The sequence below is a fragment of the Podarcis liolepis genome (assembly GCF_965112155.1).
Source record: "Podarcis liolepis genome assembly, chromosome: 6".
NCBI classification, from domain to species: domain Eukaryota; kingdom Metazoa; phylum Chordata; class Lepidosauria; order Squamata; family Lacertidae; genus Podarcis; species Podarcis liolepis.
The window spans coordinates 96,735,704-96,748,668 of NC_139559.1; the positions used below are offsets into that span (position 1 = coordinate 96,735,704).

Genomic DNA, 12,965 nt, shown 5'->3' on the forward strand with positions numbered 1-12,965 from the left:
TAAAGGGGGGGGGGGAAATGGTGTTTAAAAAAAAAGTACAAAGATGGATGTAATCTAACCAGACACAACAATATAGTAAGAGTAAATTTTTTGAGGTCTTAGAACAAAGGAAGGAAGTCAATGTGTGTATATGTACGTAATGATATGGTTTTTTTCTGTAGATGTGCGCTTTTCAATTTTTGTTTAGTGTTGTTTTGTTTCCTTTGCTTTTTTCCCTTTTTTCTTTTCTGTTTTTTTTAATATTCCATTCTTTTTTGTTTGTATAGTATTATTTTGAATTCAATGTTTGTAATTTTTGTTATGATTATGCATTGAAAATTTAAAAAATTAAAAAAGAGAAACTGTGCTTAAGTAACTAGAAATATAAGATTATAGAGTTACTAAAGGAGACAATTTGAGTGTTCCGATTTTGATGAAGAGTGCTGTACCATAAGAAACCAAGCTCTGTACTTTTAACTTTGCTTTTGATCAAATGAATCTGCTTGATACCATGGGCTTCTCTAGTTGAACACCTTTTGGCAGCAGTGGAGTGGAGTGTATCATGAAGCCTAATGGCTGCTTTAAGAACAAGGCTTCAATAACCAGAGGGCAAATATTGTAAAGGGTGCCTGTAAAGCTAATGCTGCAAGGACTGAGAGGACCTAAAAGTAACTGGCCAAAAAAGATACCAGAGCTGAATTTGAAGCACGCTATTCAGACCTATCATATGAGGCAGCGGAGACATGGTGTGGGGAGGTATCCAATGTCAAAAGAGCGCAAAATTGACTAATGTCATTGACGAAACTGCGGATTCCGATGTGTACCTGGATGAGATCAGATCAGCACTGGCATCCAAGAAGTCAGTGGTGCTGCAGACCCTAGAAGCTAAGCTTGATTGTCTAGTCAAACAGCTGACATTTCTAAAAGAGCAAATCAAGTACTCAGTAGGGCTGCGCGATAACTGGTTTTAAACATTGTAATGTATCAGCAGCTAAATACCACAATTATACCGATATATCACAATGTCTGGAATGTATCATGGCTGCTTCTCTCCCACCACCACCACCTTAGGGAGGAAGCAGCAGCTGAGATACATCGCCTAGCCCTCCTGAACAAGGCCCGATGCCGCTCTGCTTCATGTCAGGCAGAGGGGCATTGGGGCTTTGCTAAACTGCTCGGCTGGGGGACTCAGGCTCACGCAAGTCAGAGGAGCTCCTCAAAGGGACAGGAAGGAGCTCAAGATGGAGCTTGAGAAGGCACTCGCCCTGAACCTTCTCAGGCTCTGCCTGCCTGTGCCTTTGCTGTCTGCAGGCAAGCTGAGCTGGTGCGATGTATTGCCAGATCAAATTGTGATCTGAACATCATACAGTACTGGTTTCAGAGCTCTAGTGCTCAGTTAAGCCTCGCTGCAGCTCATCAGTCTGAACTGCAACTCCTGCAAATGGCATTGGAAGTTTTAGAATTAAAGTGAGAAGACTAATGAAGTTCAGCAAAATTTCCTCATATTGGTGAGAACATGCCTGCTTTTCCTGTGACCTAGTTTAACAGCTTAATTTCAGACTCTTCTCTATCTCTGACATGGAAAGGGTTCAGAGCCTCTTCTTGGCAGTGTCTGAAATTCCCTGGGCACCAGGCACATTTTGCTACTGGTGTGGGTCCAATTATAACCACATGGAGATTTCTGGGCACCAGGTAGCGACTGACATCTCCATCGAGTCAGCTGACTCGTGCATGGCAAAAGATGTGTGTCTTGTCCTTCTGCACTGCTGCGCGAATCATGGACATCTTAGTCCTCCATCATCACATCAAGGAAAGTAAGTGCATGGCTGAGTACAAATGACACTGCAGCAACCTTTCCACAGGCCTCCCAAATGGAGCTCACAGACCACAGTTCTTGCATACTGGGACAAGTGAATCATTGTAAGAGCAAACTACAATCGAGCAATGTAGTTGAGATAACAGAATCATAGAACTGGAAGGGACCCCGAGGGTCATCATGTCCCACCCCCTGGCAAATACACATTCCGTTGTGGGGATGGTCACGCAGGTTTAAGGGGCCTTTGGGTGCCTAGCTTGTATATATCTGAGTTTCTAAAAGTGGATATTTAGGCCTGAAGTCTCAGGCGAATAATCAGCCAAGAGATATTCTGCTGCATTTTGAATACTACATGATTAAAGATTCTGTTTCTAAAGCTCTTTGTAATATTCAAACTGGCTCCTTGATGTGAAGAGTTTTTCTGAATATAGGTTATTCTAGCTGCACTCTTTCTGCACTAATAATAACAACTCAGTATCTTCAAAATCCCTGAAACCACAACCAGAATGACTTGCTCTGTACCTTGAAACAGGAGGCTCTGTATAGAAGCTGGACAACATGCCCAATGCTGGTTTTAGAAGCCTGAGGAAATCGCGGCTCCAACCTCTGTACCACAAAGAGAACCAAGACTTTCCGAGACAAAGCAGATCCATCTTCCAAAGCCAAAAGAACTAACTTGAGAGCTTCCTCTTGCATTGCTGAAAAATAAAGAGTAGCATGGCAGAATGCCAGGTATTAAGAGCAATTTCAGATATATACTGCTTATTCTATTTTGTTTAGCCCTAACATAACTTAAAGGTAAAGGTACCTCTGATCATTAGGTCCAGTCGTGGACCACTCCAGGGTTGCGGCGCTCATCTCACTCTATAGGCCAAGGGAGCCAGCGTTTGTCTGCAGACATGTGGCCAGCATGACTAAGCTGCTTCTGGTGAACCAGAGCAGCGCACAGAAGCGCTGTTTACCTTCCCGCCGGAGTGGAACTTATTTATCTACTTGCACTTGACATGCTTTCGAACTGCTAGGTGGGCAGGAGCTGAGACCAAACAATGGGAGCTCACCCCATTGCGGGGATTCGAACCACCAACCTCCTGATCGGCAAGCCCTAGGCTCTGTGGTTTAGTCCACAGCGCCACCCTCGTCCCTTACATAACTTACACCAGACTTAATGACTGCATTAGAGGTTCTACAAACCTCAGTGTTATGGTCAAGCGGTGAAATGTGGCACCCACTATACAAACAAGTAGCTTGAGTAGAATCCCAATATTATACAGTTTCACTTGAAAGAAAATCTTTAGTCTATATCACATGGCTTTAGAAATGTCAATAATCCAGTGTACAGGCAGGTCTACTGTTGAAAATACTGAGAATCCCAATGCATTTTTTGATGTACCCAAATTAAAAGATATTACAGTATTATAACTTACAGTCTGATATTATGAAGGCTGGCAGGAACTTTGTGCAGGTTGAATGGAAAACAATGTTGAAATATATCTAAATCAACTGTTTTCATATTCCGCATCTAAGCTCACACTGAATTTGTCTTCTCATTATTTCGACAATTTAACAGTTTTGTACTCAGCCGTTGTGCTGTGCTGATTAAGCATGGTGAGACTGCTAGGCACCTAAGACCACATGGCCCCAGAGTGGATTTGGTTTAAATCAAATAGATTTAAATCACGATTTAAATCACTAGTCAGTAAGCCTTGATTTAAATCATTTTCTTACAGAAAGACTCATTCTTGCTGGTGGTACAAGTTTTCATTTTTGGAATAATAAATTTTCAGAGTAGTTTTTACAGTTATATCAAAAGTTACCGATTTGGTTATACTATTAGAAATACATAGAAAGATAATTATGAAATTATTGTGAGGTTTAATAAGTTAACTGTTTATATTTTGACAACTTTTCTGCTGTACTTTTTTTTAGAGGGGAAGGAGGAAGAGAGATACAATTGGTAGGCCCAGGCTGGAAGAGGCTTGCAGAAAGAGCAGGCCGAGGAGAAATAGGCTGGTGGAAAGCTGGAAAAGGGGAATCAAGGACTGGAGCAGAGAACTTCAGGGATTCCTGCTTCAGGACTGACGTTCCCGGTAGAGATTTTATTGTTTGGAGAATGTCAGGCGAGCCCTGGGAAGAAGGGCCTGGAACCGGTGAACTCTTATTAGTTGACTGGCAAGCACTTCAAGGACTTACAGATCCCAGTTACTATTTCCAGCACCACACCACCCCTTTGGATTTGCTTCTACATCCAGGTTCCTATTCTGTACAGTTAAGTGTTAGTGCAGTTGCTGGAACCCAGTGGGATTGGGAACAGGTTGCCAGCCTGAAGTGCCTTCAGCACTTGCCTCAAGTCTGAGTTGCACAGGCATGCAACTGACTTGCACAAATATTACACAAAGATCCTAAGACTCTTGGAGTATTCTGCTCACAAGGTTGCGCTTTCATTTTTACTGCTTCACACTTGGCTACTTCTGCAGAACTATTCCACTCCAAACAATCTATTCATTGAACCTCTTGGAACTTAGCATTTAAGAGGTAAGGGGTTGATTCTGTGTATATAAATTTGCAAAGGAACAATGGGATTAAGGTTTTTTCCTCAACTCTGTATGTTTATAACATTTTTCCTGTGAAGACAAGGCATGTTATCTCTGCAGACACAAATTTACACTTTCGAGAACTGCAAAAACAAGCATCTGTGATATCTTCTTCTTAGAAAAACTGCCCCAAATAATCTTACAGAAACCTCTGGAAGCGCATGACATTGTGAATGGATTAATGGAATTCATTTACCAAAAAATTTACACATTGCCTATAAAGCCCCATGCTACATAATCAAAAACAAACCCTTATTTCCTGATGAATAGCCTTTGGACTATAATGTAACTTAAATAGAAAACTATCTTTAGAAAGATTTTTCCTCCAAAAGCATTTTTTTAAAAAATCTGATTTAAATCAAAAAAATCATTGATTTTTATCCACCCTGCATGGTCCTAATCTAGTAACAAAGATTAACAGAACTGTAGAATTGGAAGGGGCCATAAGAGCCATCTAGTCCAGCCCCCTGCAATGCAGGAATCTTTTGCCCAACGTGGGGCTTGATTCTATGACCCTAAGATAAAGGGTCTCATGCTCTACCAACTGAGCCATGTCAGCAGTATTCACTTAAAATATATATTTTTCATGCAGCTAAGAAAAAGCAGACAACTATGTGTCTATCCCAGTGCACATGACAAACAGCCATCCTACCGAAGCTGAACAGGTCTGGGTTTGGCCAATGCCTGAGAAAGTCTACCTGGCAACCCATGTGTGCTGTCTTGGCTTACAGGATGAAAAACAGGATACAAATGTAACAAAAACAATAAATTCGTATGTTGAGATTATCAGAAGTCCTCCTCTGCCCCCTCAGCAAGGAAGATTTTGTCATTTGCAATAAAGAACAGGGTGTTTTCAGTAGTCTTCCCTGAGCTTTGGAATGACCTTCTATGAAAAGCGTGATGGTACACTCACCTGGCCTTTAACAATAGCATAAAGCCCAGTCAAATACTGAAGTCTACCAGTTATCTAAAAATTGGCAGGGTAGTTGTAGATGTTTTTATTATTGCTGCTCAGTGATGTTTTAATATTGAGACTATATCTTGAACCTGGCAAAAGTCAATGTATAAATATTTTAAATAATACAGGGTTTAAATAATCCAGGGTTTCCATTTCATGCATCCCACTTCTCTGAATCCATTATCTGTGAAGTTCAAACTGTCAGCACTATAGGGAACAGATATTTAGGGCGATATCAAATATTAATCAGAATCATACTCACAGTAGACCCATAGAAATCAATGGACTTTTCCTTATTGATCAGTTCAGCTAAGTAGTATTTTAGTCATTGAAATTTGTAAGTAACCAAATTCACTAATTCCCTAAATTTTTGTTACTGTACCAAATGCCATGGCTTGAGTGATATATACCTGGTCCAAGGAACTGGCAGCCTCTGGCCCTCACTGCAGCCCAGAGGTTGGAAGAAAGTTGCTGGGGGTTCTGGTGCTGAAGAATGAGCTCTGTGACAGTTCTTTCACCCAGAGATCGTGCTGCACGCATAGCCCTGATCCGCCCTTCTTCCTCCACTAATTGGCAGTGGACTAATGTCACAAGTTTCCTTTGCATGGGGCGACTGAGTACACTCTGAGTGGTGCTGTTCAGTCCCACACCTTTAAAAAAAAACCAGAAGCAGGGAAGTTATTTCTCAGTTTTTCAGGGGCAATGCAAGGCTTATAGTCCATTGGTACTTCAGTCTTAAGAGAGTTATAGCCTATAGAATGTCTTCTGTAGACATCCCTTTTTTTCTAGTTAGTGATCAACTAAAAAATATTCAGTTGTAAACTAGCTTCCATGAAACTAAAACATCAAAAAGTCACTCTGGATAAGTGTGCACTACAAACGAACTGGAACTGTACAAAGTAGGCCTGCAAAATAAGTTTTTAATAGATAATCAGGCAGCAGATTTGTTTCTAAAATCCTCCATTTTTAATATATTCTTACATGTTTCATGTTTTCTTTTTTCTTCCCAAAATTAATTCCTTGTCTTCAAAATGAACCAATTTAAGCCTTCATGAAGAAGTCTCTCCTCTTTCTGTTTTTGCTTCTTCACCATTCATTTCCAAATAATGAATTTCCATATCAATTTATGTTCCCACTACAGTGGTACCTCGGGTTAAGAACTTAATTCGTGTATTCACACTCCAAATTATTTCATTGCCCTTCAAAGTAGCTGCACTGTTCCCATCATGAAGAACTCGCCCACATTTCTCTGTCTCACCCACCCCACCCCGGTTTTCCACAGTGCAACTAACAAAGACAAGACTGAGTGCAGGGAATATGCAAGAGGGTTGAGGAAATTCTGTGAACACAGTAGTTTATCACTTGGGAAAAGTGTGGGGTTTCCTTATAAGAAATCACATGAACGCCCCCCCCAATAGCATTGAAACGGCAAGAAAGTCAAACCGAGTGGAGGAAACTACCAGATGGGGCAGCAGAATTTATTTATTATTTAAGTGTCAAACATTTCTGCAGGTCACTGAAATGTCTTCCCCATTTTACTGTTCTACAAATATGCAAATTCATAAAGCCTTAGCTGATCGTTGCTGGCACCTGTCTGTCTCGAGTACACCTACGGAGGGGGGGGGGAGTCAAACCACTGCATCAGCAGCACCACAGTGACCTCCCTGGGGTGCAAGCCTGGAGGTCCTGGGCTGCCCAGATGACCCTTCTCTCTCAGTCTTGCTGATGTGGTCCAAAGGAAAAGAAAACAATACTTCTGGAAGCAGCTTGGCTGCAGTTGTCATCAGAAGGAGGCATACAAGACACCATCCAACTGTTTTAGGGACTTCATTCTGGATTTGTGTAGCGTCTACTCAGCCCTTTCTTCTCCCAACGATATCCCTCAAGGCAGTGGAGGTTTAAGATCAGTTTTCATTCTCCTAGATGGGCTACTTTCGCATGCTGACGAGCCCCATCTGACCCTCTTAGCTGATGAATTAACTGATTAAAATTTGCATTTTAACTAAGGGTCCACAGTAACACCTTCTGCTATTTCTTCTTGCTATTTGAAAATGAGGAATAACAGTAATAATTCTTGAACAATCTGATTGCTGAATTTAGCACTAGCAAATAGCCACTCAGCTGGTCACCTGCGACAGGGCTCTTTTGGGCAATCAGAGTTAACTTGCCTAAAATGAAAGCAAGTTGGTTTCTTTTGGGCTACGAATGTGCCACAAAGGTATTGTGTAGGACAGGCTGGCTATTAAAATATTGTGTGTGGTAATGTTTCAATTCTATTTGCAATTTTTCTTTTCTAACATTACTTCTTCGGCACTCAAAGTGATTGTGTTTTCAGCTGCAGGTTTTCATCCATTGTAGTCAATGTAGTAGTGTTGGGGGTATTTTTAAAAAACCAATAGATGCTGCTTAACTGTTTTAGTTTTCTTATAATGTATGAAAGAGCACTTATTTACCTCTTGCACTGCTGAGTGGTTTAAGGTACAAGGCTAGTTCTTCCACACATTTCTTGGCTTCCTCATAATGCTTGGTATCTTCAGCGCCACTACGTAGAGTTATTGGCTGCTGTTCTGGCACCTGTGTATAGATAACAATCAAAGTATAAAAGTGAAGAGACTAGCAGTTCCAGTCATCTACCCCATCAACTGAGGAAAATGCAGTGCATCTCTAAAGCTTTTAACTTTAAATAACACAAATGACTTTAATACAAAAACGGATTGAAAGAAATTCAAAGCAAAAATTCCTGTCACATACTTTTACAGTGAGCCTATCAAATTAATCACATTTGTACCATTCAGTACAATAGTTGCCTTGCAACTATTCATCAAATTTTCTTCTATGACAAGACAATTTATTTTTCTTAGCATATCTGAAAATATTTTCCTTTTTTATTAATTTCCAACCTTTCTGTATCACCTTCCTATAAAAATAGATTCAATGCAGCAGGCGTTGAAATCAGGAGGAGTTTTTAAAAATTATGTTAGTATCCCCTTTAGTATGAAAAACTAAGAAAAAATATTCAATCTCAAAAGTGGTAGTAACTGTGGCCTATTACTTCGCCTCCAGATTCCAGACTCCTGTGTTTTCAATAAACTGTAACTTAATGACAAGGGAAAGTGGGAACTTCCCATCTATCCTATCCATACTCAAATCTTCAGAACTCCAGCAATTATTACAGGATTTGATATCGGACAAAAGAAAAGTAATGATGTCTGAAGCAACCCTATTTACTATTTTTGACAAGCTACTACAAACATAAACATGGCTGTTACTAAGAGCTGGTTCACACATCACATTTACATAAGGTTCCAAGTTTGCAACCTGGAGAATGGTAAAAATAATAACAAATCCATCAATACAATAGAAGGGAAAGCGATCATGGCTTCTCTAACGAATTGCCACCGCCCCCCAGCACATTTTGCTATCCAACACCAGCCGTCTCCTGCAGCAAGCAGGATTTAAGGCAGGCTGCATAACAGGTGCAGAAGGGGTGGCGGCAGAACTGGGGCATTAATGGCAGGCGAGGGGCCTGAAGCTACCTTCTCTTTTGAAACACTGGGAATTTAAGTGGGTACATAACTTTACCTCAAGTTGCAATTAGGCAACTTACTTGCACCATAGACCCAAGTTTTTAAGGAAATAGTGCAGCCTACATCATTTGTATGTTGTAAACAAAACAATAACTTTGCAAAGTTAAGATTTGCACCTTTGTGGTTACTTGCTCTATCTGCCTTCTTGAGAACAATATAACATTTAAAAGTCCATGATCTGAAATACTTGTTGACTTCTATTGTCTATTATTTGCACATGGGTTTTTTTAATGGTGGGGGCTTCACTTATCAATCCTTCCTACCCCTGCCGACCTTTGCACCCCCAGACCACAGCAAACCCTTCACAACTCACCAAACCTCCTAGCCCCAACACTAACCCCTTAAGACCTTCCTCTTTCTACCTCACGCCACCACTGCAGCCAAGCAGGATGAAGAGTTGGCTCAGTAGAAGGAACACCACGGAAAACCAGAAGTGCTGGACAGCGCTTCATCTGGGCCAACTCTTCCTACGCATCTCCTTCTGATGGGTGGGGTGGGCAATGTATTGATACATCGTCCAACACCAGTTTATAGACCACATCATAAGAACCATTTCAAAACAATTGAGTTGGCAATGTATTGCAAAACACAGCCTTCAAACTCCAGGGGGCAGTATAATTGCAAGTCTTCTGGCAGCTGGCTGGCTGGCTTCCCTCCCTTTCCCTTCCAATGGCAGAACTGTCCCACTCCCAGCCTGGACACCCCTCTCCCCATAATTGTGGTGTCTCTACCTGGTGCAGGAATCATGGTTGGGCTGCTTTGTCCTTCCCCCTCTCTCTGTCTAGGGAAAAGTGGAAGGAGTCCACCCTCCAAACTTGAGGGTTTGCCTGCCTCTGAGAAGGGGAATCCATAGTGCAGATAGCACATACCTATTAAGCTCCATGACTGTTCCTTTGCCTGATCTCCACTCCACCCATGTGATCTTCATGACTGCTCTTTTGCATGATCTTCACCCCCTCCCCCTGCACCCTACATAGTTCCATGTTTCAGACACTGTGATATATCACTAAATCACAATGTTGAGCTGGTGATATACTGCAATGTTGAAAACCAGATATTGCCTAGCCCTACTACTGGGATGACTCTTCATCTTAATTGGTGGAGGTAGAAGAAGCAGATTGCCAAGCTGTCCAAGGAGGAGGAAGGTGGCCAATAGCAGCACCAGCTGGCCTGGAGATTGCAGGCAAAGGAGAAGGACAGCTGTTGGGTTTCTGTGACAACTTGTTCTGGCTGTCCCTCTGCAACTCAACTGGGCTTCCAACACCTATCTTCACACTGTAGTCAGCAGTGCCACTTGTCTGTGGCCAAGTGAATTGCAGTGCAACAACATTATGACATTTTCATTATATATAGAGATACATTTGCTCCTTCCACAGTAAACAAATCTGATGGGGGGAAACAGGCTAAGATACCCTTACCTGAGCACCCACAAGCTGCAGCAAGGCTGAGTTCACAGGAAGGTGCTCGATGTCTGTATTGATAGTGGTCTGGTCGAAGGGGCATGCCTTCCGGTGGAGCTTGTTCAGGCACATCTTGCATACTGTGTGGCCACAGCCCAGGCTGATAGGCTTCCGGATTGTTTCGTCGAATGTTTGTGTGCAAATAGGGCAGGAAAGAAAATCCGTCCATTGTGGAGCTTGTACAGGCATTTCTTCAGGCGTTACTTCACAAGACAAAATCTAAAGCACAGATTCCACTGGAATCAACTTTTTTTTGAAAAAAAAATGTTTTTAAATATTTTCTGTAAGTACAGACAGTCAGCACATAGTGTGAAATATGACCTGAAATGTAAGCAAAAGAAAGAAAGAAAAAATAAGTTAGTGTCTATAGATTCAATGCTTTTCACAGACTTCTTGGGAGTAGCATGTTCCATTGTATTCCCAGGACTGGTGAAACTTTCAGAAAACAATTTACCCCCAGCCTTGGAATCAGTGGCCCAATTCACATGTCATATTTAAACAAGCTATGGCTTAATGTGCTAATAGGTGCTGCTAAATGTTCCCAGAGTACTGTACCATTGACAAAACAAGCCGGAGTCCACCTTGTCATATTATCTGAACCTAAGCTTGTGGTTTGTTTCCCAAGCAAACCATAAGTGCTAAGCCGAAAATGAACGTGGTTGAGGTGATATGACAAACCAGACTCCAGTATGTTTTGTCTTCAGCACAGCCAAAGGAGGTGTGGTGAAGTGTCATGGAACCTTTGAGCAGCATGCACACTGACACTGCTCATTCACATCAAACCACTTTGTTTTCAACTATGGTATAATGGGACATGTGAACTGGGCCAATGTTTTACTGTATCAAGAAGAATACAGTGGTACCTCTGGTTATGTACTTAATTCGTTCTGGAGGTCCATTCTTAACCTGAAACTGTTCTTAACCTGAAGCACCACTTTAGCTAATGGGGCCTCCTGCTGCGGACGCACCACCGGAGCACAATTTCTGTTCTCATCCTGAAGCAAAGTTCTTAACCTGAGGTAATATTTCTGGGTTAGCGGAGTCTGTAACCTGAAGCGTATGTAACCTGAAGCGTATGTAACCCGAGGTACCACTGTACTGCAAATTGGAGGTCAGAGTACCCAGTATCTTTCAGAAGAAAAGATCCCTAGAGTTTTTGGCAGCAGTGAGGCAGGAGGGGAATTGCCTATGTGAAAGATTTTGATGAAAGAAAGCTAAACTTTTCACTCGGCCACAAAAAACATTTTAATACAGCCTCAATCTAAGGATCCTTATTCTTTTGTTTTGTCCCCTTATTTGTTATTTCTGTGCTGGAAAGGGTCCTATTGCAAGAAGGAAAGCATGCCTTTTTCCAAAACTTGTTATTCCATGTCCGTCTACCAGTTACCAGAGCACACTGCCCTGTGCCATCACTGCAGCACGTGACATGCGTTAGGCACGGGCATACTGTGCCAAGTAGATGTGTTTATTCTTATTTCCATAGCCATGACCTATTATGGGATAAACTCTGTCCACCTGGATTAAATTGGGCAATATGGGCAGGATTGGCAGGATTACAACTAGAATGACATGGTGCAGCCAGGGTCAGCATTTCCCACCTTCCATGATTTTGCAATTTCATCTGGCTATGCAAAAGCATCTAGGATATTTTCTCACAGGACTACAGAATACATACCAACATGGTGGTGTATCAACTGCCTGAGTAGAGCAGGAAACACCGGCCAACCCACAATGTTACTAGATCACAAATATTTTTCCTAAGCCTATCCCTTCAGGTACATCTGGCTTAAAATGCCAAACATTTTACAAAGCTTTCCTGTTCTGGTTGTCTGGAAAGAATTTTTACTCAACACAGATAACCATGTGAATGCACAACTAATATAAATACCCCCCCACACACACACAAACAAGTAGGAACACCTTTTGATTATCTGCAAGACCAACCACAGAATCCTAGAGTTGGAAGGGGCCCAAGGGCCATCTAATCCAACTCCCTTTAATGCAGGAATCTCAGCTACAGCATCCATTACAGACTGTCATCCAACCTCTGTTTAAAAACTTCCAAGGAATGAGTCCACCACCAGTATCAATAATTTGAAACTATGTGCTGAGGTAGCACTAGATTCTGTTAAGTTATACAACACTGCATATATTTGTTTGTTTTGCACCATTTTATATATTTTGTTCCTTCTGGTCAGAGAGGGGCAAAGAAGCACCAACCCCTGACTGCTTCTAAGCCCATCCCAGGCTTTGTTCATTTCACCAAATGTTGCTCACACACCTTTAACAGCCAAGCTGCCGAGGAACTTGGTACCACCACCAAGTTCCCAGGCAGCTTGGCTGTGATGATGGTGAAGGTGGGAGGATGACGGCAATGGCTGTGATACTCAAAATATGGCATTTCTCAAGATATGGCACTTTTACTCAGTCCCCAATTCCAAGCTTTGGCTGTGCTTACAGAGCAACTTAAGTGTTCACGCAGTGCTAATTATTAGTTAGTTACGCAGCAAATACATTTTGTACAACAGCATTTTTTTCATTTACTTACTATACAATTACTAAATGTTCAAAAAT

At 41.7% G+C, this 12,965-nt stretch overlaps 2 protein-coding genes across 7 annotated transcripts in view; one reads left to right on the forward strand and one right to left on the reverse strand.

The window, feature by feature from the left end:
• The window catches only part of DARS2 (aspartyl-tRNA synthetase 2, mitochondrial), a 1,012,941-nt gene that overhangs the window by 121,971 nt on the left and 878,005 nt on the right, over positions 1-12,965 (forward strand). The window lies entirely within an intron of this gene.
• The window catches only part of RC3H1 (ring finger and CCCH-type domains 1), a 70,218-nt gene that overhangs the window by 35,618 nt on the left and 21,635 nt on the right, over positions 1-12,965 (reverse strand). For all 6 annotated transcript variants that reach the window (XM_083507063.1, XM_083507062.1, XM_083507061.1 and 3 more), the window contains exons 2-5: positions 10,350-10,712; positions 7,798-7,918; positions 5,755-5,994; positions 2,318-2,493 (exon numbers count right to left, since the gene is read on the reverse strand). In XM_083507063.1, coding sequence (XP_083363189.1) covers positions 2,318-2,493; positions 5,755-5,994; positions 7,798-7,918; positions 10,350-10,580 — 768 coding nt within the window. In that variant the 5' untranslated portion in view covers positions 10,581-10,712. The remainder of the gene's footprint in view (positions 1-2,317; positions 2,494-5,754; positions 5,995-7,797; positions 7,919-10,349; positions 10,713-12,965) is intronic.